Source organism: Lepus europaeus, chromosome 15 (assembly GCF_033115175.1).
Source record: "Lepus europaeus isolate LE1 chromosome 15, mLepTim1.pri, whole genome shotgun sequence".
NCBI classification, from domain to species: domain Eukaryota; kingdom Metazoa; phylum Chordata; class Mammalia; order Lagomorpha; family Leporidae; genus Lepus; species Lepus europaeus.
In genome coordinates this window covers 95,350,850-95,378,514 of record NC_084841.1, presented here as the reverse complement: position 1 = coordinate 95,378,514, position 27,665 = coordinate 95,350,850, and the positions used below count along the sequence as shown (strand labels likewise).

The window sequence follows — 27,665 nt, the reverse complement described above, 5'->3', positions numbered from 1 at the left end:
GTTCTAGGCCCGGTTGGGGCGGCGGATTCTGTCCCAGTTGCTCCTCTTCCAGTCCAGCTCTCTGCTTTGGCCCGGGAGGGCAGTGGAGGATGGCCCAAGTGCTTGGGCCCTGCACCCCCATGGGAAACCAGGAGAAAGCACCTGGCTCCTGGCTTCAGAGCGGCGCAGGGCACTGGCCTTGGCGGTCATTTGAGAAGTGAACCAACGGAAGGAAGACCTTTCCTCTCTGTCTCTGTCTCTCTCTAACTCTGCCTGTCCAAAAAAAAAAAAAAAAAAAAAAACAAACAAACAAAACTATGAAATGAAATAATCTCAAGCAATCTAGCTACATTGGGAATCAACAGCCAGCTAGCAATTTTGTCCTCACAGTAAATTAAGAAGGAAAACTGAAGAACAGATGTTGGCAACAGCAGTATCTTCAGCACAAACAAAAGAAAAACTAACTTTCAAGCTCACATTAAACATTATTTGAAGTTGGGTAGCCACAGTAGTTCTAACACCCGCTGGCACACCCAAATTCCCTATCAGTGCCCGGATTAAGACTCCTGGCTCTACCCTTGGTCCCAGCTTCTTGCTAACATGTATCCTGAAAGGCAGAAGCTGATGTCTCAAGCACTTGGGTCTCACATGTGAGACTCGGCTTGTGTTCCTGGCTCCTGGTCTGGCCTGGGCTGGCTGTTGCGGACATATGGGGAGAGAATCTGTGCGGAAGGGAGCTCTCAGCTCACCTTTCCTGTGCCTTTAAAAAAGAAAAAAAAAAAGGTTAATAAAAGATTACATCTAAGTTTTTTTTTTAAAAAAAACTTTAAATAAAAATTATTTTTAAAAAATATTAATTTATTTGAAAGCTAGAGTTACAGGTGGGGGGATAGGGAGGGAAAGAGATCCTCCATCCACTGCTTCACTACCCAAATGTCTGCAATGACCAGTTAAAGCCAAGAGCCAAGAGCTTCAGCCAAGTGTCATATGTGGGCAGCAGCCATCCCACTCACTCGGGCCATCCTGGCTGCTGAGGCACATCAGCAGGGAGTTGGATTGGAAGTAGAGGGGCCAGCACATGAACCCACACCCATATGGGATGCTAACACTGGAGTGGCAGCTTAAGACACTGTGCACATGCCAGCGCTGCGGCTCACTAGGCTAATCCTCCGCCTTGCGGCGCCGGCACACCAGGTTCTAGTCCCGGTCGGGGCACCGATCCTGTCCCAGTTGCCCCTCTTCCAGGCCAGCTCTCTGCTGTGGCCAGGGAGTGCAGTGGAGGATGACCCAAGTGCTTGGGCCCTGCACCCCATGGGAGACCAGGAGAAGCACCTGGCTCCTGCCATCGGATCAGCGCGGTGCGCCGGCAGCAGCGCGCTACCGCAGCGGCCATTGGAGGGTGAACCAACGGCAAAGGAAGACCTTTCTCTCTGTCTCTCTCTCACTATTCACTCTGCCTGTCAAAAAAAAAAAAAAAAAAAAAAAAGATACTGTACACAGTGCCAGCCCCTAAATAAAAACTATATTTAAATGTATATGTAGTTTAATTGATTTCTTCCAGAGAAAAAAGGCAGAGATTGGGGGATAGAGAGAGAAAAGGGAGCAGTTACTGAGTCCAGCAGTCAACATGCTGCTGGGGAAGTGAATATCCCGTATCGCAGGGGCTGAGTTGGATGCCCACCTCCAGCTCTGCATTCCAGCTTCCGGCCAATAAGTACCCTGGGAAGAAGCAGGTGATGCCTCAAGTAGCTGGGCCCTGCCATTCATGTGCCACCTGGACTGAGTTCCAGGCTCCTGGCCATTAGTAGCATTTAGGGAGTGAATAATGGATGCGAGCTCTAATTGCTTCTCAAAATTCATACAAAGTGCAAATGCACGAGTGACAAAGAAAGGAGAGTGATGGAAAGAGGAAGAGAGGAGGAGACAGGGAAAAGAAATAATGATTCCAGCTTTGGAGGATTCAACATATGCTTATCTTTTGTAAGACTCATTGCAGGGTACTTACTAGACAAAATTGGAAGCACTCCCTATTACCAAAATAACAGCATTTTTTAAATGGAATAATCATTGAAAAGTCTTCAACAGTATCTGATATGGATGACAGAAGTGAATTTCGATGTATTATTCCACTACCCAAGTTATAAGGACATTGAAATATGTTACAGTGGTGGTATGCAGCAAAAGGCGACTACTAGTAACCTCGTCACTCACAGACTTTACATTTAAAATCTACAGGCTCTAAACCCATTCATTCTCCAAGTGAAAGTAGTGGTAATAGCCTAATTAACCTTTATCCCTTTGGAATTCATCTCTGGAGACAGCATCTGCACAGGCATCAAAGTACTTTTGCAGGGTATCAACCTGTCTGCACAGGATGTCTCTGAAGGTTTCCATCTCAGCCAACTTCTCACGTAAACTGTGGCCTTTCTGTGAAACACAAAAATGGGCAATGTAATTCCAATGAATCCAAACTGGACTGTATTGGGTCCCGTGGTATTTCACCACCTTTTAAGGTCTGCAGCTTATCAGAGCTAGGGATAAAGAGAATGTCAAGTTCAGTGTAGTATTCCCAGGAATAGGCTTGAAACTGACTAATCTATGGGCCTGAGAATGACAAACCTGTAGGAAATATGAAAGCAATAATGCCAGGTAATTTGCTAATACAATGTTCACTACTGTTAAATTTGATATTGTGACAAAACACCATGAAAGACTTTGAAATAGGCAAAAACACTGCTGGATGAACTTTCAAAGTCAAGGTTATCATCACTGATGGGACCTTCAGGGAAGGGCTTTCTCTCATAATTTAAAAGTTTTTGACCTTTACTGCATTTGAGCTATTTTATAGCTCTTTTAGTGGGCAACTGAGAGCTATAAATGATTTTTGTCCATAAAGACAAAACCTTTGTCTGGTGCAGAGGCACTGATTACTATCCATGGACACATCACTTTTACATTAGCAAATTCATTTCAGTATTATTCAGATTCTCCCTTGAACCAATTTTAACATTTATCCTTTTAAGCCATTAATGAATTAACAAAATTGGTGGGTTCATTTTGTAGTTTTGGATTTTATCACTTAAAAGTTATTCTCTAACAACTTCAATAAACTGATGTTGTAGGAAAGGTCTTTCAAAAACCTATGAAGTTAGGTCTGTTCACACCAATACTAAACGTACTTAATTTACGTTGCCTTACCCTGAGGCACTCCCAACACAAACCTTGAATGAAGAGGTGGAAGTTGCAGAATAGCCACTAGCTCCAGACACCAATGACACCATTGAGCCATGTCTACGCAAGCTGGATTCAGATCCATATCCAGATTCAGTCTAAATGGAAAGTAAACCATAAAGATCTTATATAAAAACAAAACGTCTCCTGCAAATCAATAAGGTTATTATAGTAATCACTGGCAGTTTGGATTCCAGTAATAAATATAACTGGGGCCGATGCTGTGGCTCAGCAGGTTAAAGCCATGGCCTGCAGCACCGGGATCCCACATGAGCAGTGGTTCGAGTCCTGGCTTCTCCACTTCTGATTCAGCTCACTGCTAATGTACCTGGGAAAGTAGCAGGGCATGACCAAAGTCCTTAGGCCTATGCATCCATGTAGGAAAAATGGATAAAGCTCTTGGTTGGCTTCGTTCACACCTATACACTCTAGCAGGTGTGACCAATTTGGGAGTACACCAGCAGATTAAAGATCTCTCTCTATATATATATCTCCTTATCACTCTCCCTGTAACTCTGCCTCTCAAATAAATAATTAAAAAAAAAAACTAAATAAAATCCATTCATTGATAAGCAATGCCTTTCAATTTCTATTTGCCATTTAATTTAGAAATTTACTGTACACCCAATCATACGTGGGGCTAGAAGTCGACCACAGTGTTTAAAAACAGGAAAACTACCTCAGGTAGTACAATTTCAGAAACAGAAAGTAGAACACTGGTTACCAGGGGCTGAGGGGAAAGAAAAGGGAATTAGCAGTTAATGTGCAGAATCAGCTGAGGAAGACGACAAAGTCCTGAAGATGGAGGGTGTAACGGTCGGACAACAGTGTGAATGTGCTTCATGCCAGAAAACTGTACACGTAAAAGTGATAAGTTTTATGCTCTATACATATTACTACAATTGTTTTTTTTCTTTCCCTTTTTTTTTTTTTTTTTTTTTGACAGGCAGAGTGGACAGTGAGAGAGACAGAGAGAAAGGTCTTCCTTTGCCGTTGGTTCACCCTCCAATGGCCGCTGCAGCTGGCGCACCACGCTGATCCGAAGCCAGGAGCCAGGTGCTTCTCCTGGTCTCCCATGGGGTGCAGGGCCCAAGGACTTGGGCCATCCTCCACTGTACTCCCTGGCCACAGCAGAGAGCTGACCTGGAAGAGGGGCAACCGGGACAGAATCTGGCACCCTGACCGGGTCTAGAACCCAGTGTGCCAGCGCCACAGGCGGAGGATTAGCCTATTGAGCCGTGGCGCCGGCCACTACAATTCTTACAAATGGATAGGGTGAGGCAGAAAAAAAAAGAAAGAAAGAAAACTTCCAGTACTACTCCTTTGAGGATCACTTTTCCTGGTGCAGCTTGGATATCACTGCCTCAATGAAGCCTTTCCTATTATTCCATGGTGGAAATAAAAACATTGGCTAACATTAGTCCATCAACTACCTAAAGAGTGTATATATATATATATGTTTTTTTTAAAAGATTTTATTTATTTGAAAGTCAGTGTTACAGAGAGAAAAAAGGAGAATGAGAGAGAGAGAGGTGTCTTCCATCTGCTGGTTCACTCCCCAGTTGGCCGCACTGGCCCCTAAAGAGTATATTTTCAAATCCTCGTCATTACTGTACTGTAACTTAAAAACCAATACCAAAGCCGGCACCGCGGCTCACTAGGCTAATCCTCCGCCTGTGGCACCGGCACCCTGGATTCTAGTCCTGGTTGCTCCTCTTCCAGTCCAGCTCTCTGCTGTGGCCAGGGAGTGCAGTGGAGGATGGCCCAAGTGCTTGGGTCCTGCACCTGGCTCCCGGCTTCGGATCAGCACGGTCACTGGAATGAACCAACAGAAGGAAGTCCTTTCTGTCTCTCTCTCTCTCTCTCTCTGTCCACTCTGGCTGTCAGAAAAAAAAAAAAAAAAAAAAAAAAACGTAGTCTCTCATATGAAAGTCGTTTATGGAGGCCGCCGCCTGCAGTGCCAGCATCCCATATGGGCACCAGTTCAAGTCCCGGCTGCTCCTCTTCTGATCCAGCTCTCTGCTATGCCTTGGGAAGGCAGTGGAAGATGGCCCAAGTTCTTGGGCCCCTGGACGTGCATGGGAGACCAGGAAAAAGCTCCTGGCTCCTGGTTTCAGATCAGCGCAACTCTGGCCATTGTGGCCAACTGGGGAGTGAGCCAGCGGATGGAAGCCCTTTCTTTCTCTCTCTCTGTGCCTCTCCTCCTCTGTGTAACTCTTTCAAATAAATAAATAAATCTTAAAAAAAAAATGAGCTCTAATGCAATGAGGCTGGAAGGGTTAAACCAAGGCCTTATCACACACCCCAGTTCTACAGTCTTAAGGAAAGGCCTAAGTGTGGGCTAGAAAGACAAATGTTAAAAGGAAAAAAAAAAAGTATAAGGGCAGAAGAAAATAAAGACACTGCACATTACCACCCAAATGCAAAATGGAACTATGGAAGTGGCGGGCTCTGATACCCGCTCCCAAATTATCTGGAAGTTCAGATCTTCCTTTTTGCATGTAGTAAGTCATGCTTTTGGGTGCAAGTTTTTTTTTTTTTTCTTCTTTCTTTCTTTCTAAAGATTTATTTATTTATTTGAAAGGCAGAGTTAGAGAGAGAAAGAGAAAGACAAAGACTTTCCAACTTCTGGTTCAATTCTCAAATGGCCACAATGTTCAATGGGTGAGAAGAGGCAGAGAGAGAGAGAGACGCAGAGAGAGAGACGCAGAGAGAGAGAAAGAGAGACAGAGAGAGAGATAGAGGTCTTCCATCTGCTGGTTCACTCCCCAAATGGCTGTAATGGCTAGAGCTGGGCTGATCCAAAGTCTGGAGCCAGGAGCTTCCTCTAGGTCCCTGACATGGGTGCAGGAACCCAAGGACTTAGGCAATTCTCTACTGCTTTCCCAGACCACAGCAGAGAGCTGGATCAGCACCCACAGGTGATGCCGGCACTGCAGGAGGTCGCTTTACCCACCATGCCATAGTGCCAGCCCCCAAAATTAAAGATTTCATGTGGTGTGACTTGTCTGTTTTTCTGTAGTTGCCTGAAACTTTGGTATCAAATTCAAGAAATCATTGCCAAATCTTTTTTTTTTTGGACAGGCAGAGTGGACAGTGAGAGAGAGAGACAGAGAGAAAGGTCTTCCTTCCGTTGGTTCACCACCATAAATGGACGCTATGGCTGGTGTGTTGTGTCGATCCAAAGCCAGGAGCCAGGTGCTTCCCCCTGGCCTCCCATGCAGGTGCAGGGCCCAAGGACCTGGGCCATCCTCCACTGCCCTCCCGGGTCACAGCAGAGAGCTGGACTGGAAGAGGAGCAACCAGGACAGAATCCGGCGCCCCAACCAGGACTAGTACCCAGGTGCCAGTGCCGCAGCTGGAGGATTAGCCATGTGAGCCGCAGTGCCGGCCATTACCAAATCTTACATTTAGAAGCTTTTGCCTTATTTTTTTTTTTTTTATTTGATTCAGATCTTCAATGGATTGGATGAGGCTCACCCACAGCAAAGCAGTCAAGCTGCTTTACTCAAAGTCTGCCAATTTTTTTTTTTAATTTTTTTTTTTAAATTTTTGACAGGCAGAGTGGACAGTGAGAGAGACAGAGAGAAAGGTCTTCCTTTGCCGTTGGTTCACCCTCCAATGGCCGCCGTGGCCAGCACACTGCGGCCAGCGCACCGCACTGATCCGAAGCCAGGAGCCAGGTGCTTCTCCTGGTCTCCCATGGGGCGCAGGGCCCAAGCACTTGGGTCATCCTCCACTGCACTCCCGGGCCACAGCAGAGAACTGGCCTGGAAGAGGGGCAACCGGGACAGAATCCAGCGCCCCGACCGGGACTAGAACCCAGTGTGCCGGTGCCATTAGGTGGAGGATTAGCCTGTTGAGCCACAGTGCCGGCCAAGCTTTTACCTTATGTTTTCTTCTATCATTTTAGGTTTACATTTAGATCTTTAAATCATTTTTGATTCTGTGGACATCCACTACAAGTGAATAACTAGATTTCCCAGTAACATTTGTTTAAAAGACACTTTTCCCCATTAAGTGGCCTGACATACTCACACCAAAACCATCTCACCATGTATATGAGGGCTGACTTCAAGACTGTTTTATTCAACTTATCTATATATCTGCTATTGTAAGATTATCACATTGATTTGATTACTGAGCTTTGTTCTTTTTCTATACTGTTTTGGTATTTAGGATCTCTGACATTCCTTATTGATTTTAGGAAGGGGTTTTCTATTTCTGCAAAGAAAAAAAAGTCACTGGAATCTTGGTAGGGACTGCATTGATCATACAGATAACTTGAAGTGAAAGGGATGTTTCAATAACATTAAGACTTCCAAACATGGAGCGTGCCTCCTTGTATTTACATTTTCTACCATTTCTCACAGCAGTGCTTTGTGCTTTTCATTGTGTAAAGAGTTTTTGTTTCTTTGGCTAATTCTTAAGTATTTTATTATTGACAATACAAATGCAGGTGTTTTCATAATTGACTTTTCAGACTGCTTACTGATCAACTATAGAAATTCAGCTGATTTTTGTGTGCTTTGTATCATGCCACTTTGCTGAATTATTAACTCTAACAGTTTTGCTCTGTGTTATCTCTGGCACTGACTATAAAATATCTGTGAAGAGAGAGCATTTTACCTCTTTACTTCCAATTTGACTGCTTTGTATTTCTTTTCTTGCCTTATTGTTCGGGGCAGAACTTTTAGTACTGTGTTGAGTAGAAGTGGTGACAGTTGTTTTCCTTACCACGTTCCTGATTTTAGAGGCAAAGCTTCCTGCTTTTCACCAGAGTATACTGTTTAAGTTTTTCATATAAGATTATGGCTTTTATTATGTCCAGGTGGTTTCCTTTCATTCCTACTCTGTTAATTGTTTTCATTTTGTGCTAACTTTGGTCAAAAATTTTTTTTTCGTATCATCTGAGAAGATCATCCATTTCCTTCATGCTATTCCTGAATATTACGCTGATTTTCTTATTTTGAACCATCATCACATTACAGAGATAAATCTCATTTCTTCATATGCTGTTGGATATGGTTTGCTAATGTTCTATGGAGGATGTCTGCATTCACTTTATTTTTTACTTTTTATTTATTTATTTGCGAGTTAGAGTTACAGACAGTGAGAAGGAGAGACAGAGAGAAAGGTCTTCCATCCGCTGGTTTACTCCCTAAATGGCTGCAACGGCCGGAGCTACGCTGATTCGAAGCCAGGAGCCAGGAGCTTCCTCTGGTCTCCCAAGCAGGTGCAGGGGCCCAAGGATCTGAGCCATCCTCCACTGCTTTCCCAGGCCACAGCAGAGAGCTGGATTAGAAGAGGAGCAGCTGAGACTCGAACTGGTGCCCATATGGGATGCCGGTGCCGCAGACAGAGGATTAACCTAATGTGCCACAGTGCGAGCCCCTGCATTCATTTTCATAAGAGACACTGGTCTATAGTTTCCTTGCAGCGTCTTTGTCTGGCTTTGGTAAAAGTGGTTTCAAGGAGATACGAATGTTCCATCTGTTCAACAACATGAAAATGTCTGAGACAGACTAGCATGAGTTCTTGTTTAAATAGCTGGTAGAACTTCTACAAGTTAACAGCAACACAAAGACGCAGTTGAGAAATGGGCAGACACTGTGATGTAGCAGGTTCAGCAGTTGCTTGGGACACCTGCATCCCATATTGGAGTGTCCATTCCTGTCTTGGCTCTTCTGCTTCCATCCAGCTTCCTGCTGATGCATCCTGGGAGGAATAAGATGATGGTTCATGTGCTTGGGCCCATGTACGCACATGGGAGGCTCAGGTGCAATTCTGGGCTCCTGGTTTCAGTGTGGCCCCGTGCTTGCTGTTTTGCACATTTGAGAAATGAGCCAGCAGATGAAGGAGAGCAGCGTCTTGCACATATGGGAGCGCACTCTCTCTCTCTCTCTCTCCCCTCTCTTTCAAGTAGATGAAAATTAAACTTCTTTATAATGGGCAGACTTGACACTTCTTCAAAGATACAGAAATGGCTAGTAAGCACCTGAAAACATGTTCGACATTAACAATCATTAAAAATTGCAGATTAATATTCTAATGAGATACCACCTATACCAGTAAAAGGGCTAATATCAAAACAAAACAAGTGTAGGCTAGGATAAGAAGAAATTGGAACCTCTGTTCACTGTTGGTGCAAATGTACAGCTACTGTGGAAAACATGGTGGTGCCTCAAAAAATTAAAAATGTAATTCTGCTACTGGGTGTAAACCAAAAAGAGTTGAAAGAAAAGTCTCAAAGAGAAATTTGTGTGTGTTCACAGCAGCATTAGTCACTATAGCTAAAATGTGGAAGCAACCCAAGTGTCCACAGATAAATGAATGAGTAAGTAAAATGCAATGTATCCAAACAACACAGTATTTCTCAGCATTAAAAAGGAAAGAAATTCTGCCATGTGTTGTAGCATGGATGTGCCTTGAAGACATGAGAACGTCTTTAAATCTATAAATCTACTGATATTTATTTACATCTTAAATGGCCCTGGTACACTTGAGAAGAATGCTTATACCACTATTGGGTATTATTAGGTGTATGTGTGCCAGTTTTAAGGGATTAACTGTGTTAAATCCTGTTTTTTAGCATAATTCTATGTGGCTTTTCTATCCAATATTAAAAGGATACTAAAGTCTCCAATTATTATTTCTTACTTAAATTCTAAGCTTTTGTTTCTTATTTCTGATGTTGTCACAAGGTGTGTAAATGTTCTAACTGCTAATTGTTCTTGTAGTAAATAGTTTTTTGCAAAGTCCTTCTTTTCTTCTTTTTGAACCTCTTCTGATTTCAAGTCTATTCTGTCTGAGATTTTATGGCCAACTCTATTCTGGTTTATTTACATGGATCTTCAATCCCTTCCTCCCAAATCTTCCACCTTCCATCTGCTTATAATTCTGAATCTAGATTGAATATCCTGTAGATAATACAGAGCTGAATTGTGTGTTCTTATCCATCCTGCCAAACTCGGTCTTTCAACTGTGGAACTTGGCTCATTTAAAGAAATTAGTAAAAAGGAGAGAATTATTTCTGTCATTTTGTTATTTGTCTTTTTTTTTTTTTTTAATATATACATATCTTTTTATTTGACAGGTAGAGCTATGACAGTGAGAGAGAGAGAGAAAGGTCTTCCTTCCGTTGGTTCACTCCCCAAATGGCCGCTACAGCTGGCGCTGCGCCGATCCAAAGCCAGGAGCCAGGTGCTTCTTCCTGGTCTCCCATGCGGGTGTCCCAGGCACTTGGGCCATCTTCTACTGCCTTCCTGGGCCACAGCAGAGAGCTGGACTGGAAGAGGAGCAACTAGGACTAGAACAGGCACCCATATGGGATGCCGGCACCGCAGGCGGAAGATTAACCAAGTGAGCCACGGCCCCATATTTGTTTTCAATACATCTTATACCATTGTTCCCTGCATTTGTGATATTACTGTTATCTTTTATACTGAGCTGAATTTTTGTGTAGTGTAATGTTTTAATTTCCCTTTCTGAGTATTTCCTATAGCTATTTTCTTTTTGGTTACCAAGTGGGATTACAATTTACTTCCTAAGGTTATAATACTCTAATTAGTATTTATTTATTTATTTATTTATTTATTTTTGACAGGCAGAGTGGACAGTGAGAGAGACAGAGAGAAAGGTCTTCCTTTTTGCCGTTGGTTCACCCTCCAATGGCCACTGCGGTCTGCGCATCGCACTGATCCGAAGGCAGGAGCCAGGTGCTTCTCCTGGTTTCCTATGCGGGTGCAGGGCCCAAGCACTTGGGCCATCCTCCACTGCCTTCCCGGGCCATAGCAGAGAGCTGGCCTGGAAGAGGGGCAACCGGGATAGAATCCGGTGCCCCAACTGGGACTAGAACCCAGTGTGCCGGCGCCGCAAGGTGGAGGATTAGCCTGTTAAGCCACGGCGCTGGCCATCTAATTAGAATTTATACCAGGCTAACCCAATGACATGCAAAAATTCTGCTCCTTTATAGATAGGTGTCTCTAACTCTTTCAAATGCTAGTATTTCAAAATTACATCTTGTTCATTATGCCCCATAACACTAGCTTGTTTTGATATGTCTATTTTGTTCACATATCGTTTTCTTGACTTTATCCACTCCCCGCTGTTGGCTCCCTGAGCACACTGAGGGAGGTGATTTAATGTCTGCCTAGTATGTCCACCATCAGATTTTTCCCAGGGTCAGTGTCTACTAATGCATGTTTTTTCTTTTGAAAGGTCCTTACTTTTCTGCTTACTTATATATCTTGTATTTTGTTGCTAAAAAATAGATATCTGATCATAATAATTGCTAGCTCTGGAAATCATACTCTTCTGTTACCACATGATGTAGGAATTCTGCATGCCAAGAGTCAGTATGAGGTATAAAAGTCAAGTCTTAGGTCTTTTCTGTGCCTTTCCCTGCACACACATGGTCATTGTAATTTTCTCACATATGCAGTGCTTTTGTATGTCTTAGTCTTTGATACTTGGCTTGTAAAAGGGAAAACAAGGAAAATGAAGGGGACAGAGAAAGGCACACCGGATGCTGCTTCAGATGGAAACAGGAGTCTGCAGATCAGTAACAAGCAGTGCTGAGAGCAAAGATCTCTGACATCTGAGGAAAGGGTCCTTTGGGCTCACACTGGCTACCACCAACTGCACGCAGTCAGCTCCTGAAAGACAGGCAATGCGCATGCCAAGGAGCTGGGGCTGCAGGACAGGCAGCTGCCAATGACTTGTCTTGAAGTATGTGACTGGCGAATGACAGATTTGTGTTCAGGCAGGCTGATCTTTTTTTTTTTTTTTTTTTTTGACAGGCAGAGGTAGACAGTGAGAAAGACAGAGAGAAAGGTCTTCCTTCCGTTGGTTCACCCCCCGGATGGCTGCCACGGCCGGCGCGCTGTGCCGATCCAAAGCCAGAAGCCCAAATGGGAATGCTAGCCTTACCGCCATGTCACAATGCCAGCCCCTTTTTTATTTTTTAGTCAACATTCTAAGATAATGCTCAATATACTCAGCAACTAAAATCAGAAAAGCCTGTACCACTGTCAACATGTGAAAGCCGTGCCATATACAAATACTTTCACAAACACAGAAAAAAGCAGAATCCCATTTGTCCTAGTGACTGCCAGATAATTCCCCTCTTAATCCAATGTCAATACAGTATCAAGAAAGAGCAACTTCCTTTTCTTTAATATCTTCTATCAACAATATGGAACAGTTATTCAACTCTAGATTAACTGGGATATTTTTTCCCTTTCATTTTTATCTAAAGAAACATTTATAAGCAACTTACAGACCAAAGAATACAGGAAGAAGCTGAAAATCTAGTTAATAGTCACCTAAATTTTTAGTGTCACATATGCGGTAAATATTAAAAAAGGACTTCCAAATTTGGTAAACCACAAAATACATTTGAGGATATTATACTTTGTAAATATCAATCGCACCCATTTCTTTTTTTAAAGGCAATCAAATGTATTCTTTCGTTGCACTCTGGAAAATGTCAAGAGATTAGCACGGTTAGCAAGAGTTCAAGCTGAAAAGAAAGCAAGAAAAAAAGGTCATGATAAACAAGGAAACAGAAAGAACAGGATGGGAGAACAAAAGTCATGAACAAACAGGAAGCAGGAAAGGGAGAGACGACCTCCAGGACGAAATCAACCAACACTAACTGTAGCTGGGGAGAGCAAAGGAGTTTTGTTGGCAACTCATTTAATAGCACTCAAGAGTTAAGTATATAATTCCACTTTCTCTCCAAGTAGACCATTCTCACTTTCCTGGTGAGGGTCATTTTCCCATTTCTCAAGAGAACATAGGTTAGTCTCTATTCCCTGTAACTTCAAAGAGTTTAAGTACAATGAATGAACTTGTGACGCTAATACTTTTGAAATGTTAATTTGAGAAAACATCTATGATCAGCGTTAATAGATATTGCAACACTTATTTCCAAAAGTGTGCACAAGTTACACCTCCCAACAGCAGAGCATAAGTGTACTTCAAAAAGTTTGGAGAAAACCATAATTAAAGGTTTATTTTGGGGTTGGCACTGTGGCACAGCAGGTAAAGACGCTGCCTGCAGTGCTGCATCTCATATGGGCACTGGTTCAAGTCCCGGTTGCCCCACTTCCGATCCAACTCTAAGCTATGGCCTGGGAAAGCAGTGGAAGATGGCCCAAGTACTTGGGCTCCTGCACTCATGTGGGAGACCCAGAAGAGGCTCCTGGCTTTGGATCAGCACAGCTCCAGCCATTGCGGCCATCAAGGGAATGAATCAGCGGATAGAAGACCTCTCTCTCTCTGCCTCTACCTCTCTGTAACTCTGCCTTACAAAAAACAAACAAACAAAAAAACTTAAAAAAATGTATTTTGTGCAAAACACTCTGAAATCCACACATGCAAGGCACCTTCAAAAACTTCATGGTAAACCTGTATTATGAAAAAACAATGTATGGCTTTCAAAGGTTTTTTTCACACCAAAATAAATTTATCTTTTAAATTCTAGTTTTCCACAAACTTTTTGAAGAACCCTGGTATGAGATTACCTGTTGCTCCACAATCACAGCAACATTTGGTATTCAGTTTTTTTTTAAAGTACCCTTCTGGTAGGGGGTATGGCAGTATCTTGGGGATTTTTAGCTTGCATCTCCCTGATGGCTGATGCAACAGAGATATTTTCACAACTCTGTTGGCCTTTTTTTCTTTTTATTGAGAGGTCTGAAGTGCTGTCTTGATTTATTTATTTATTTATTTATTTAAAGATTTGTAACTCGAGAGGTGGAGTTACAGAGAGAAGGAGAGACAGAGAGAAAGGTCTTCCATTTGCTGGTTCACTCCCCAAATGGCAGCTACGGCCAGAGCAGGGTCAATCTGAAGCCAGGAGCCAGGAGCTTCCTCCAGGTCTCCCACATAGGTGCAGGGACCCAAGCACTTGGGCCATCTTCTATTGCATCTTCTACTCAGGCCAACAGCAGAGAGCTGGGTCAGAAGTGGAGCAGCCGGGACACAAACCGTTGCCCACATGGGATGTCAGCACCACAGGCAGAGGTTTAGCCCAATATGCCACAGCACCGGCCCCTGCTATATTATTTCTAAGAATCTACCTGGACAAGACATGACATAAAATCACGTCAAGTTTTATCTCAACTACCTATATAATTAGCTATCTAAATATCTTCTTTCCTCACTACTCCATGTAAAATTCTCCCAATTCTTTTTTTTTTCTTTCTTTTTTCTTGACAGGCAGAGTTAGACAGTGAGAGAGAGACAAAGAAAGGTCTTCCTTATGTTGGTTCACCCCCCAAATGGCCGCTACAGCCGGCGCACTGCAAAGATCCGAAGCCAGGAGACAGGTGCTTCCTCCTGGTCTCCCATGCAGGTGCAGGACCCAAGGACCTGGGCCATCCTCCATTGCACTCCCGGGTCACAGCAGAGAGCTGGACTGGAATAGGAGCAACTGGGACTAGAACCCGGGGTACCGGCACCACATGCAGAGGATCAGCCAAGTGAGCCGTGGCACCGGCCCTCCTAATTCTCTTTTGCCAACTTGTTAATTCCGACAGCAATCTAGCTTAAAAACTATAAATTATGGGCCCTTTCCCCTCTATCCAAGAATATTTACTATAGTAAGTATTTAGGTAACAGACAAAAGTCTACACTGTACATGTCAGCTCACGTGAATACAGTTTTCAAAAACTGGAGGTAGCAAAAACTAACAAATATACAGCTACTTTAGAAGCCCGTGACAGCTGAGTGCTAAAACAACTGAAGAGAAGTGTGGGTGTTAGCACAGTGACTGGACACTGCCTGGCACACTCACACCCCACACTGCAGTGTCCGTGTTCGAGTCCTGCTTCCACTTCCAGCTTCCTGCTAATCCATACCCTGGGAGGCAGCAGGTGTTGGACCAAGTGTATGGGGCCCTACCAGCTATGACAGAGACCCAGACTGAGTTCCAGGCTCCTAGCTTTGACCTGGCCCAGCCCTCATTGTTGTGGGCATTTGGGCAGTGGATGGATGGAAGTGGATGGGAGATTTCTGTATGTCTCTTTGCCTTTCAAACAAAAATAATAGTTAAAAAGTTACATTTGCATTTTTAGTCCTCGGCCAACTAAATTAATTTAAATGCTAAGCTTAGTTTATGAAGTGATCATTTGTAAAGTAAACAAACAGAGAAAGGGCTTCCAGGACTGGTTTAGTTCTCTCGGGTTCCAGTTTACAGGAGCAGGTGTTTGGCCTCGCAGTGAAGGTACACAAATCACACATCAGAGCATGTGGATTCAGCACCAGCATCAGCTCCTGACTCCAGCTTCCTGATAATGTAGACCACGGGAGGCACCAGTGATGGCTGCGGATTTAGTTCCTGCCACCTTCTTGGGAGACCTGGATTGGGTTCCTGGATCCTGGCTTCAGCCCTGTGGCATCTCTGGTTGTTGCAGGCATTTGCAGAGTGGACCAGTGGATGCCAACGTTTTCCTTCTCTATTTCCCCCTACTCCTCAAATTAAAAACATTTTCAATTAAAGAAAAAAAAAAAAAAGAATGGCACATATAGATAATTAATGACTTCACATGACCTTGATATTTAGAAACTGCCATGAGGTAACTGGTAAGTGCTGCCATCTATATACATTTAAATAGTTGTCTAGGTTTTTATTAAATTTAAGACAGAAGAGAAGATGTCAAATAAGCAAAAATTGCTCCTAAAATTAGAAAAAAGGCAGCAAAATCAAACAGATCAGATACCAGGGTTGGTGGCGGAGGGGGCTTACTATGACAATCAGAAACACGACCTTAAAAGGATCTCAAGAGTGATCAAGAGTTATTTAAATGTTGTTTTGGTAATAACTTTTTCATACACTAGTTCACTTTGAGGAAAATGATTAAGTTCCTTTCAAAGATTTTTTTCCACATAATCTCCTCAGACACCAATCTCTAAACCTTGCAGGTTGATTGATTCCGCGGGCCTAACAGGGTCCATGGTCCAGACATTCCCTACCCCTGTTATAAAAGAACTGCAGTTGGACTTTACTGAAAAAAGTAAGCAAAAAAATAATATGTTTAATCCAAAAAGAAGAAAACCAGCTCTGTAATCTAAAATTTACTGATTGAGCCTCAAGGTCATTTCAATTAAAAAAACAAATCAGTTCTACTTAATAACGTCTTTAATCACTAGCAGGAGGGCTGGCCCTGATTAAATAAATGAATAGGTCATTCTCATATGCACAAGTGGCTAGTCTCACTGAAAACAAAATTCTTCATCCTAAACTGACATATTCTACTTCACTGTATTCATTTTTGACTCCAAAGTCTTTCCTTTCCCCTCTGTACCATAACTGGGGGAACAGATCTGTCACTCTGAGGTCATTCAACATGCGTTATCGTAGTTATTCATTGATGCAACACTGACAGGCACCACCACTGCACAGGGACACACAGGCTGCGCTATCTGGATCCAGGTTGGCCTCCAAAGCACTGATACTCTGGATTACTAGTTCGACTCTCAAATAACAGAAAAATAGTTCTCAATTTTCCACGTTTAGACTCTTTTCTGAAGTAGTAACACCAAGAAAAGATTCAGAAAATGTTTAAAGCAATATAGTAGTAAATATGAAACACGGACGATAAGAGGACATATCACAGCCACTTTTCTGTAGTCAGGAAAGAAAAGCTAACACATGATCCACACTGAAAAGTATATGCACATAGCATGCCAGGCCAGAATGATTCTCTGTGTGTACATGTGTGCACGTGTTGTGCCTGTTAAAAAGAAGCAAATCAGTCATTTCAACTATAACTCTAAGTAACTCAAAAGAACAAGTATGCTTATAAGCACAAAGTTCTCTTAAGTCACACTCAAGAATGGCCTGGTAAATTTAGAACTTTCCCTGTTTTTTCATTTTATCCTAGTATTATTAATGAGCTAATAATGCTGATTAGTTACTTACTTACTTAATTTTTTGACAGGTAGAGTTAGACAGTGAGAGAGACAGAGAGAAAGGTTTTCCTTCTGTTGGTTCACACCCCACATGGCTGCTATGGCTAGCGCACTGCACCAATCCGAAGCCAGGAGCCAGGTGCTTCCTCCTGGGTGCAGGGCCCAAGCACTTGGGCCATCCTCCACTGCCTTCCTGGGCCACAGCAGAGGGCTGGACTGGAAGAGGAGCAACCGGGATAGAACCAGCACCCAACTGGGACTAGAATCCAGGGTGCCAGTGCCGCAGGTGGAGGATTAGCCTAGTGAGCCGCAGTGCCAGCCAATGCTGATTTATTAATATCATATATTTATTTCTTTAGTGTACTGATGAAATACTAACAGCAGAAGTTAAAAGGCTAGTTTTAAGTTATAAGCATGTGGCTATACATTTATATTAAAAAGACATTCTGGGGACTGGCGCTGTGGCGTAGCAGGTAAAGCCACTGCCTGCAGTGCCGGCATCCCATATGGGTGCTGGGACGTCCCAGCTGCTCCACTTCTGATCCAGCTCTCTGCTATGGCCTGGGAAGGCAGTGGAGGATGGCCCAGGTCCTTAGGCCCCTGCACCCGCAAAGACCTGGAAGAAGCTTCTGGCTGCTGGCTTCAGATTGGCGCAGCTCTGGACATTGCAGTCAACTGGGGAGTGAAACCAGCAGATGGAAGACCTCTCTATCTCTCTACCTCTTCTTCTCTCTCTGTATAACCCTGACTTTCAAATAAATAAATAAATCTAAAAAAATAAAAAATAAAAAAAGACAGTCTGGGGCTGGGGGCACCTGCAACCCATACGGGTGTCAGTTCGAGTTCTGGCTGCTCTACTTCCAATCCAGCTCCCTGCTAATGGCCTGGGAGGGAAGTGAAGATGGCCCAAGTGCTCGGGCCCCTGCACCCACATGGGAGATCCAGAGGAAGCTCTTGGTTCCTGGCTTGGATCAGCCCATCTTTAGCTAGTGCAGCTATTTGAGGAGTGGACCTGAAGATGGAAGATCTCTCTCTCTCTCTCTCTCTCTCTCTCTCTCTGTGACTCTGCCTCTCAAATAAATATTTTTTTAAAAAGGGACGTTTTGTTTATCATTAGATATCTTCACATTTCTAAAGATCAAATGGTTTTCAAATATTTGCACTAAGAATTTACCCAAACGATTATAGATGACTAGCAAATTACATTGAAGCTCTTACACAGGATTTTATAATCCATGTTTATTTCAGAACTTTTACCTAAAATATATAAAAAAGTATTTTTAAGTAAATCCAAAAAATAAAAATCAAGATGTTTTATAAAAGGAGTATTTTTGTCTTAACAATGAAAGATAGTTATTAGAGCAAATTTACCATTAGTGCAATTCAAGTTGCATTCATTAAATTAAAAAAAAAAAGAAAGAAAGAAAGAATGAAAGTTCAAAAATCTGCATTTGTAGTGTTTTAATCATTACCACCCAAATAACATTCAGTTTTTCGCTAATATGTTACATGTCAAGATCTGGTTTAAGGCAGTCACTAGCAGCCTCTTGCTACATCTGCCCTGAACAGCTGAGCATCAGAGATTTAGATTTTACCTTGTGCTGCTCAATGGCATCTATCCACTGCTGTCGGTGATCGGGGTCCTGCGCACGGAGATACCAAACACTGTCATTTACACTTATATCAAAACGACACTCATCAAACTCATGAGGCTGTGGGAAAAAACAGAAAACGAAAAGCAAAGTTAATTATATCCTTAGATGTGTTCCATCCTATACAAACCATTGTGTGCTAGAAGACTCATTAATTTTTCTACTCAAATAACTTGGCTGAAGATGTCTCAGATGAGCAAGCACAAGGTCAAGTGAAAAGAAACCAAGTATCATTCACCATTACAAATGATAATCAAAACCATCTATTTCAAAACACAAAGCTAGTATTTTATCAAATGCTCTGAGTTGGCTTAACTAGTAAGAACACTACCTAAAGCCCATTTTTTAAAACAGTGAAACAAAGTTTTAAGAAAGCCATTCACTGCTTTCCCCTTACAGTTATTCAAAAAGTTCCCAGTATGAACAGCTAAATTTCATTAAATGCGATAAAAAAGGTATTCTGATTCACAGTTTTTTCACGATATACAATTTTCGTGAACTTTCTGAAGACCCTTCATATGCAAGAATTTCAAGATTTTGTACACCAAAATAAACATCTTTTAATTCCATTTTCCACAAACTTTTTGAAGTACCTCCATGCTTTATGAAGAACCAAGTAAAAGAAGTAAAGTCAATGATCGGGCTCCATAAATTGTCTCAATGTGTCTCTAGCAACTAATCCTGAAAATGTTTCAGACTTAGTATGGTGTTTAATATTCTCATAAAAGCTTTAGAAAAATGAAAGCTTATTTTTAAATACTGCCACATTAAAATACCATTTGATTTCTTTACTTTTTTTGCTCTAAATTTTGTAACTAAGGCAATTTACTTGTGGGTCTTACCATAATTTTGGCAGTGATTGTTAATTCGTAGAAAACAAGAAGTGAGGAGTAAAAGCCAAAATTAGATGAATCTTTGGAAGGCAACAGATACATGCCCTAAGGACATGCAATAGGTGATTTAAAGTAAGCTAATAGAGCTAAGAAAAAAAGAAAGAGAATTGATAGTTACATTAGAAGCGGCAAATCATGCTTAAAAAAGAAAAGCAAATTATGCTTAAAAAGCCACTGGCATGATAAACATACTTGAAAAAAAAGAAAACACAAAAGGAACACAATACAGTCAATTATTCTCTAACAATGTATTTTCAGCAAGGGACTGTCTATCCAAAGGTGGTTCCATAAAGCTGAAAAATTCCTGTTGCCTAGTGAGGCCACAGCTGTTGTAACACTGGGGTAAACTGCATGACTCACGTGTCTGGAATGATGCTGTCAACAAACCTACTGCATGTGCTGCTGATCCTATAAAAGCCTAGCCAATGCAATCATGGACATAAATGATATAAATATAAATGCAATCATATGCAATCAAATGCAATCATGGACATACATGATAAATGATGACTAGTTTATGTATTTAGTGTACTACACTTTTTTATTATTTTATAACGTACTCCACCTATCAAAGAGCATGTTGGGGTGGGCACTGCAGGGCTGTGGATTAAGCAGCTGCCTGGAATGCCTGCATCCCAGATCAGAGTGCATGGCATCAAGTCCTGCCTCCAAATGCAATCCAGCTCCTGCTAATGGGCGTCCTGGGAGGCAGTAGACGATGCTGACGTACTTGGATCTCTGTCACTCACGTGGGAGACCCAAATGGAGTTCCTAGCTCCTGGATTCGGCTTAGCCCAGCCCCTGCTATTGCAGGCATTTGCAGAATGAACCAGTAGATTAAGATTTTTTTCCCTTCTCCACATTCTGTCCTTCAAATAAATGGTAATAATTTAAAGAACAACAGTAGGCTGTATTCCATAGGCAGAAGCCCAATATTCTCTGGACTGCACTGAGAGGCCAGATCAATGACAGGCCTCTCCCACCCAAGTGTGTGCAGGTACACCATGTAATACTTGCACCATGACAACCCTGCTCAACAATATAATTCTCAGAACATAGTCCATCATTAAAGGACACATGACCTTCACACATAGGCAACAGCAAATGCTTCAGCTCGAGTTCCGAAGATGGTAATATAACAAGTGAAAAATGAAGATATACTATGGCCAGAAAAAAAAACACACAGACTAATACCAGACTAATACAAAGATGTATTCTGATCAATTGTGAACAGAAATTGATCACTTGGACTAGTGAGATGGCATTGATGGGATTGAATTGGAATCCCCTGGTATGTTTCTAACTCTACTGTTTGGGGCAAGTCAGCTTGAGCATGTCCCAAATTGTACATCTCTTCCCTCTCTTATTCCCACTCTTATATTTAACAGTGATCACTTTTCAGTTAAGTTTCAACACTTAAGAATAACTGTGTATTGATTACAGTATTCAACCAAAAGTATTAAGTAGAACAAACAAAAATACTAAGAGGGATAACGTATTAAGTTGTTCATCAACAGTCAGGGCAAGGGCTGATCAAGTCACCGTTTCTCATAGTGTTCATTTCACTTTAACAGGTTTCCTTTTTGGTGCTCAGTTAGCTGTCACCGATCAGGGAGAACATATGATATTTGTCCCTTTGGGACTTGGCTTATTTCACTCAGCATAATGTTTTCCAGATTCCTAACAGGGATCACTTTTCAGTTAAAATTTAAACACCTAAGAATAATTGTGTGTTAATTACAGAGTTCAACCAATAGTAGTTCAGCCAATAGGCTGCTCCTCTTGTGATCCAGTTCTCTGCTATGGCCTGAGAAAGCAGTGGAAGATGGACCAAGTGCTTGGACTCCTGCACCTATATGGGAGACTGGAAGAAGCTCCTGGCTCCTGGCTCTGGATTGGCCCAGCTCCAACCGTTGGGGCCATTTGGGAGTGAGCCAGTGGATGGAAAACCTTTCTCTCTCTGTCTATTCCTCTCCGTAACCCTGCATTTCAAATAAATAAATAAATCTTTTAAAAAAGACAGTATCTAATTGGTATCAATTTTTAACACAGGGCTTCAGATAACTGTATACCAAATGTCTTCAAGCTTAAGAACGTAGAAATCTTGACATGCTCTCTTCACTGTACCTAGCACTATTATCACAAACTTAGCCTACACAACAGGACTAGTGATAAAAGGAAAATCTGCATCTATCACTCCTCTTTTCAAAACCCTTTACCACCTCTCTATCACGAAGCTTACACTTCTCTGACCTACGTGAGGGCCTCTGAACACCCATGTCTTCTTCTAGAACACTACCTTCCAAATATGCTCACTACTGAGCCTTGTTGTTTCCTTAGGCCTTTTATGTCAACTGAACCACCTCCTATGCTACCAGATGGAGAATTTCAACTTCTACCCTAAGTCCCACCTCTTCACACGTACCTCCCATCCCATTTAGTAGCTTGAAAATAAGCAAGCACAGCAAACACAGTTAGGAAACAAAATGACAGCTTGCTAGGCACCACAAAACTCCAAAGACTGGAACTCTGAAATACATCTGATGGTCAGGGCACTCTCTACCCTCAACACTGGAGATAATGAAAAATACATTGTTGTATCCTTTTTCCAAGTATAACACCACTGTTTTGAGGCAAAACCAATGCCTTGGATGTAGGCATTTGGTACAGTGGTTAAAGATGACAACTGAGAGGCCCATATCTCACGTTGGAGTGCCTGGGTTCAAGTTCTGGCTCAGCTTTTGATTTTTTTAAATTTTTTTATTTCTTATTTTTTTATTTTTGACAGGCAGAGTGGACAGTGAGAGAGAGACTGAGAGAAAGGTCTTCCTTTGCCGTTGGTTCACCCTCCAATGGCTGCCGCGGTAGCGCGCTGCAGCTGGTGCACCGCGCTGATCCGAAGGCAGGAGCCAGGTGCTTATCCTGGTCTCCCATGGGGTGCAGGGCCCAAGGACTTGGACCATCCTCCACTGCACTCCCGGGCCACAGCAGAGAACTGGCCTGGAAGAGGGGCAACCGGGACAGGATCGGTGCCCCGACCGGGACTAGAACCCGGTGTGCTGGCGCCGCTAGGTGGAGGATTAGCCTAGTGAGCCACGGCGCCGGCCTGGCTCAGCTTTTGATTCTTCCTGCTGAAGCCAGGGGCCAGGAATTCCATCTCGGTCCCCCATGTGGATGGCAGGGGCTGAAACACTTGGGCCATCTTACATGCCTTCCCAGAAGCACTAGCAGAAAGCTAGGATCGGAAGCTAAGGAGGCGAGAGGTAATGGATCAAGCACTTTGGTCCTTGCCACCCACGTGGCAGACCAAGTTTGAGTTCCAGGCTTCTAGTACTGGACTGCCTTTCAAATAAATAGGTAGGTAGATAGGTAGGTAGGTAGGTAGGTAGGTAGATAGACAGAATAACACTGATGTCTTGTCCTACATGTTATTATCAGAAGGCTATATACCACCTCCCAAAACAAGCAAGAAAAATACTTTGCATCCTGAGATGGCAGAAAAATAAATCCAGAGTCACCCTATCTGGTTCTAAGTCCCTGCAAACACAAATATCAAGCCTCTCCTGTAACTACTGGCTATCCTAACCTTGACTTCTACAAAGGTGATCCCTGAGGACATCTAACAACCTTTGCAGATGCAGTACATTTATAAAACCACATAAAAAGAATAGCTGCTCTTGTTACCCCACTTTAAACACTGATAATATTCAAGAAGCTGGTTTCTCTGAAGTATGTATTCCCTTGCAAACCTCCTTTGTAAGTGAACTTCTTAACGCTTTGGGCTCTATTATATCCTTGGATACTGCTTATCGGCTCTGGTGTACTCCAGTGCACTATAGCGAGGTACAGATGGGTCTGAAACACGGCATGTTGAAAGTCTGCATGTGACACAGTAACAGCTATTTCTGCAAAACCACATCCTAAACAACCTGAAATACAATACTATCAAAATTTCCTCTGCGTATTCTTTAAATTCTCTTAGATTATTATTTCTTGGGTTTTTATAATTTCTTGACCACTTAATACCATACTCCAGCCATGGTGGTAGTAACAAAGGTAAGTTCATAGAAGGTCAGTTCAGTTAGAGCAAAGGTCTAATAAGATATCGACTCCCAGCCGGCGCCATGGCTCAATAGGCTAATCCTCCACCTTGCGGCGCCGGCACACCGGGTTCTAGTCCTGGTCGGGGCACCGATCCTGTCCCGGTTGCCCCTCTTCCAGGCCAGCTCTCTGCTGTGGCCAGGGAGTGCAGTGGAGGATGGCCCAAGTGCTTGGGCCCTGCACCCCATGGGAGACCAGGAGAAGCACCTGGCTCCTGCCATCAGATCAGCGCGGTGCGCCGGCTGCAGCGCGCCTACCGCGGCGGCCATTGGAGGGTGAACCAACGGCAAAAAGGAAGACCTTTCTATCTCTCTCTCACTATTCACTCTGCCTGTCAAAAAAAAAAAAAAGATATCGACCCCCACCAAAATAGGCCTAATAGGATTCCCACCTCATGGAATATTATACAGCTATTTTAAGAAGCAGCTCCTAGCTTTGGCTCCTGGCTCCTGGCACAGCTCCAGCTGTTGCGGCCATCTGGGGAGTGAACCAGCAGACGGAAGACCTCTCTCTGTCTCTACCTCTCTGTAACTCTTTCAAATAAATAAAATAAATCTTTTAAAAAAATTAATTTTTCCCAAGTGATTTACTCTTCCAAGGAACAAAATTTAATTCCTTAAAATTATTTGTGTTTCTTCCCAAAAGTTCTATTTTCATATGGAGCTTGCAAATATTTGCCTATACCTAGTGTGAATTTTAAAAATACTAAATTCTTTTTATTTATTTATTTATTTATTTTTAAGATTTATTTGAGAGGCAGAGTTACAGACAGCAAGAGGGAGAAACAGGGACAAAGGTCTTCCATCCACTGGTTCACCCCACAAGATGGCCACAACGGCTGAAGCTGGGACGATCCAAATCCAGGAGCCAGGAGCTTCTTCTGGGTCCCCAATGTGAGTGCAGGGGCTCAAGCACTTGAGCCATCTTATCCTGCTTTCCTAGGCCATAGCAGAGAGCTGGATCATAAGAGAAGCAGCCAGGACAAGAACCAGCGCCCACATGGGATGCTGGCAGAGAATCAACCTACTGCGCCACAGCACCAGCCACTAAACACTAAATTCTTATCCTGATATTTCATACAGCATTGCCGAACTTTAAATTTTATCTAAGCTGTATATAGGTTACATTGAAAACTGTTTCTCTAAAACTCTGACACTTGAAGAACCATTATATAAAATCCCTGGTTAAATTTTTTCATTGAGCTTTTAAAAAAACATTGGGTGCATGGCAAGGTGGTCAAAGTGGATTGCCTGGTTTGAGTCCAAGCTACAATGCTCCCAATCTAGCTTCCTGCAAAAGTGTACCTCTGAGACAAGGATTTGGGTCTCTGACACCCTCAGGAGGCCTGGATTGAGTTGCAGGCTACACCTTGGCCCAGCCCTGGCTGTTGCAGGTATTAGGGTACTGAACCAGCAGATGTTAGATCTCCAGCTCTCTCACAAATAAAATGAAAATAAAAGCTTGTGTTGCCGTCCTTGTTAGTTTTATAAAGTCTGGTGCACTAATTCGTTCGTCTGAAGGCCTTAAGGATTTTATCTTTGAAATCCAGCAGTGTTACTAGTATGTGTCTCAGAGCTCATCACTTGGAGGTCATTCCCCCAAGTACTGTAGAGTAAGCCTCTCCAAAATGTGCAGATTCAAGTTTCATCCTATTCCTAGAAAGCTTCCTGGGTTAGTTTTAAATATTTCATTTTAAAACTATCATTCTTTAGAAACTCCAACGATATGAACATTATTCCTCCTTTACATATCTTCTATTTCCTTAATCCATTTTCCCCCTTTTTTCTTTTATATTTGAAAGGCAGAGTTACAGAGAGAGGGAGGGAAAACCAGAGAGGTCTTCCATCTGTTGGTTCACTCCCCAAACAGCCCCAACAGTCGGCCTAAAGCCAGGAGCTTCTTTCAGGTCTCCACTTGGGAGCAGCAGCCGAGGCACTCTGGCCATCTTCCATTGCTTTCCCAAGCACATTATCAGAGAGCTAGACTTGAAGTGGAATAGCACGACTGGAACCAGCACCCGTATGGGATGGTGGCAGTGCAGGCAGTGGCTTAACCTGCTACACTACAACGCAGGCCCCTTCTTTTATCCATTTTTAACCCTTTTTACCTTACTTGGTTATTTTCCAGTCTCTGATGACCTTACTAGATTGTCATTGGAAACGACTCTCCTTTCTGAGCATTTTTCACTGGAGAAAGTCTTTTGCCATTTTCTTTCTTGAGTGAAATTTAAGTGATCCTTTTTGGGGGGGGTCCATCTCTGTGCTTGACTTTGAATGTGTAATTCAAAATGATTTTTTTATATCCTGAAATCTGAATGTAGTACTGAATTCTATCTGAAGAGAATAATAAGAATTTTCTTTTGCTTCATGGTTGTTTTTTTGGGGGTAGACAATTTTCCCTCAATCTGTGTGAGATTTTTTTTCCCTCTGGCTCTGCACATTACTTCTGTATGGATTTAATTTTCTTTTGGTTTATTTTTGTGGTATTGAGGCATTTTACAATATTCCTAGCTGAATGGCACCTGATTTCTGTCATCCGCCAAGGCCTAAATATGTGAATGGAGCCATGTTTGCTCTGGTAGTAGGGAAAGGGTTCTGACACTGCCAATTCTGCAGTTCCTTTTCTTTGCAGGTCTTTAATTTTTTCCTTGATCATCTGACTCACAAAAAACTGGTCATCTTTCCTTTCTCCCCCAAAAGATACGTCTTTGGAAATGTTCCTTTAAATCACATTTCTCCCCCTTATTGTTTTGAAGGCTTCCTATCTGAAACTTCTTTCCTGTAGTCCAGTTCTTGTCTGGTTACTTTTTTATATTTTCAGATTAAAGATGTATTTAATCGTTCTGGTGGTCTTCCAAGTTCCCTTCCATCCCAGCCCTTTTATCTTAGCAATATGTCCTGCCTGCTCTAATTCTGCTTACCACGCAGCCAGGCACACAGAAGAGCTGCTTACCTGCACCTTAGTAATCCCTTAGTACTTCTGGCATTGCCTGTCTACAAGTAATGCTGCAGGGGCTGTTCTGAGTAGCAGTTCTGTAGGTGTGGAGTCACCCTGTGTCTTTCAGAGAGAAGGTTTGGGAAACTGTTTACCACATACCTCCTGCTTTGCTCAATGACCACCGTCTTCAGCTATGCTCTGCAGCCCACACACAGCCCTGAGTTGGATGGATTCTTACAGTTTGGCATGAGAACAGTGTCTCCTCCCCACTCTCTAGGAGCAATCACTGTCACCTGATGACAGCACGTACACTACCTAGCACAATCACAATTCACAGCCCTCTGTTCTTGTTTAAGTTATAGCAAAGAACGCCCAAAAAAGCTGAGGGGGTAATCTTCAGCAGCTTGCTAAAAAGTTACCTTTTAGGAAAAATAAGCTTTTCAGGAAGAGTAGGCTTTCAATAGTAGAGGAAGGGAGGAGCCCTCCAGACAATGGGACCTGAACAGGCAGTCGGCAAAGGACGTCAAGGTGCCAGTGAGACAGGCAACCAGGGAGCCACAGGAGATGTCCATCTGTTCTCGACTCCTCCCACTTCTGCAACAATCACTATACTTAACAGTCTCCCTAACTCCGCCAAAGTCAGCAGCACAGTTAGCATCCTTGACATGTAATGAACCTACTAATTGGGGCTGGCGCTGTGCCATAGCGGATAGAGCTGCTGCCTGCCATGCCAGCATCCCATAAGGGTGCCAATTTGAGTCCCGGCTGTTCCATTTCTGATCCAGCTCTCTGCTACAACCTGGGAAAGCAGCATAAGATGGCCCAAGTCCTTGGGCCCCTGCACCAGTGTGGGAGACCCAGAAGAAGCTGCTAGCTTCTGATCAGCACAGCTCCAGCCACTGAGGCCACCTGAGGAGTGAAACAGAGGATGGAAGATCTCTCTCTCTCTGCT

General features: G+C 42.9%; 1 protein-coding gene across 3 annotated transcripts in view; it reads right to left on the bottom strand.

Moving 5' to 3' along the window:
- CERT1 (ceramide transporter 1) overlaps positions 1-27,665 on the bottom strand; it is a 112,182-nt gene that overhangs the window by 64,087 nt on the left and 20,430 nt on the right. For all 3 annotated transcript variants that reach the window (XM_062212572.1, XM_062212570.1, XM_062212571.1), the window contains exons 3-5: positions 18,726-18,842; positions 3,201-3,308; positions 2,268-2,406 (exon numbers count right to left, since the gene is read on the bottom strand). In XM_062212572.1, coding sequence (XP_062068556.1) covers positions 2,268-2,406; positions 3,201-3,308; positions 18,726-18,842 — 364 coding nt within the window. The remainder of the gene's footprint in view (positions 1-2,267; positions 2,407-3,200; positions 3,309-18,725; positions 18,843-27,665) is intronic.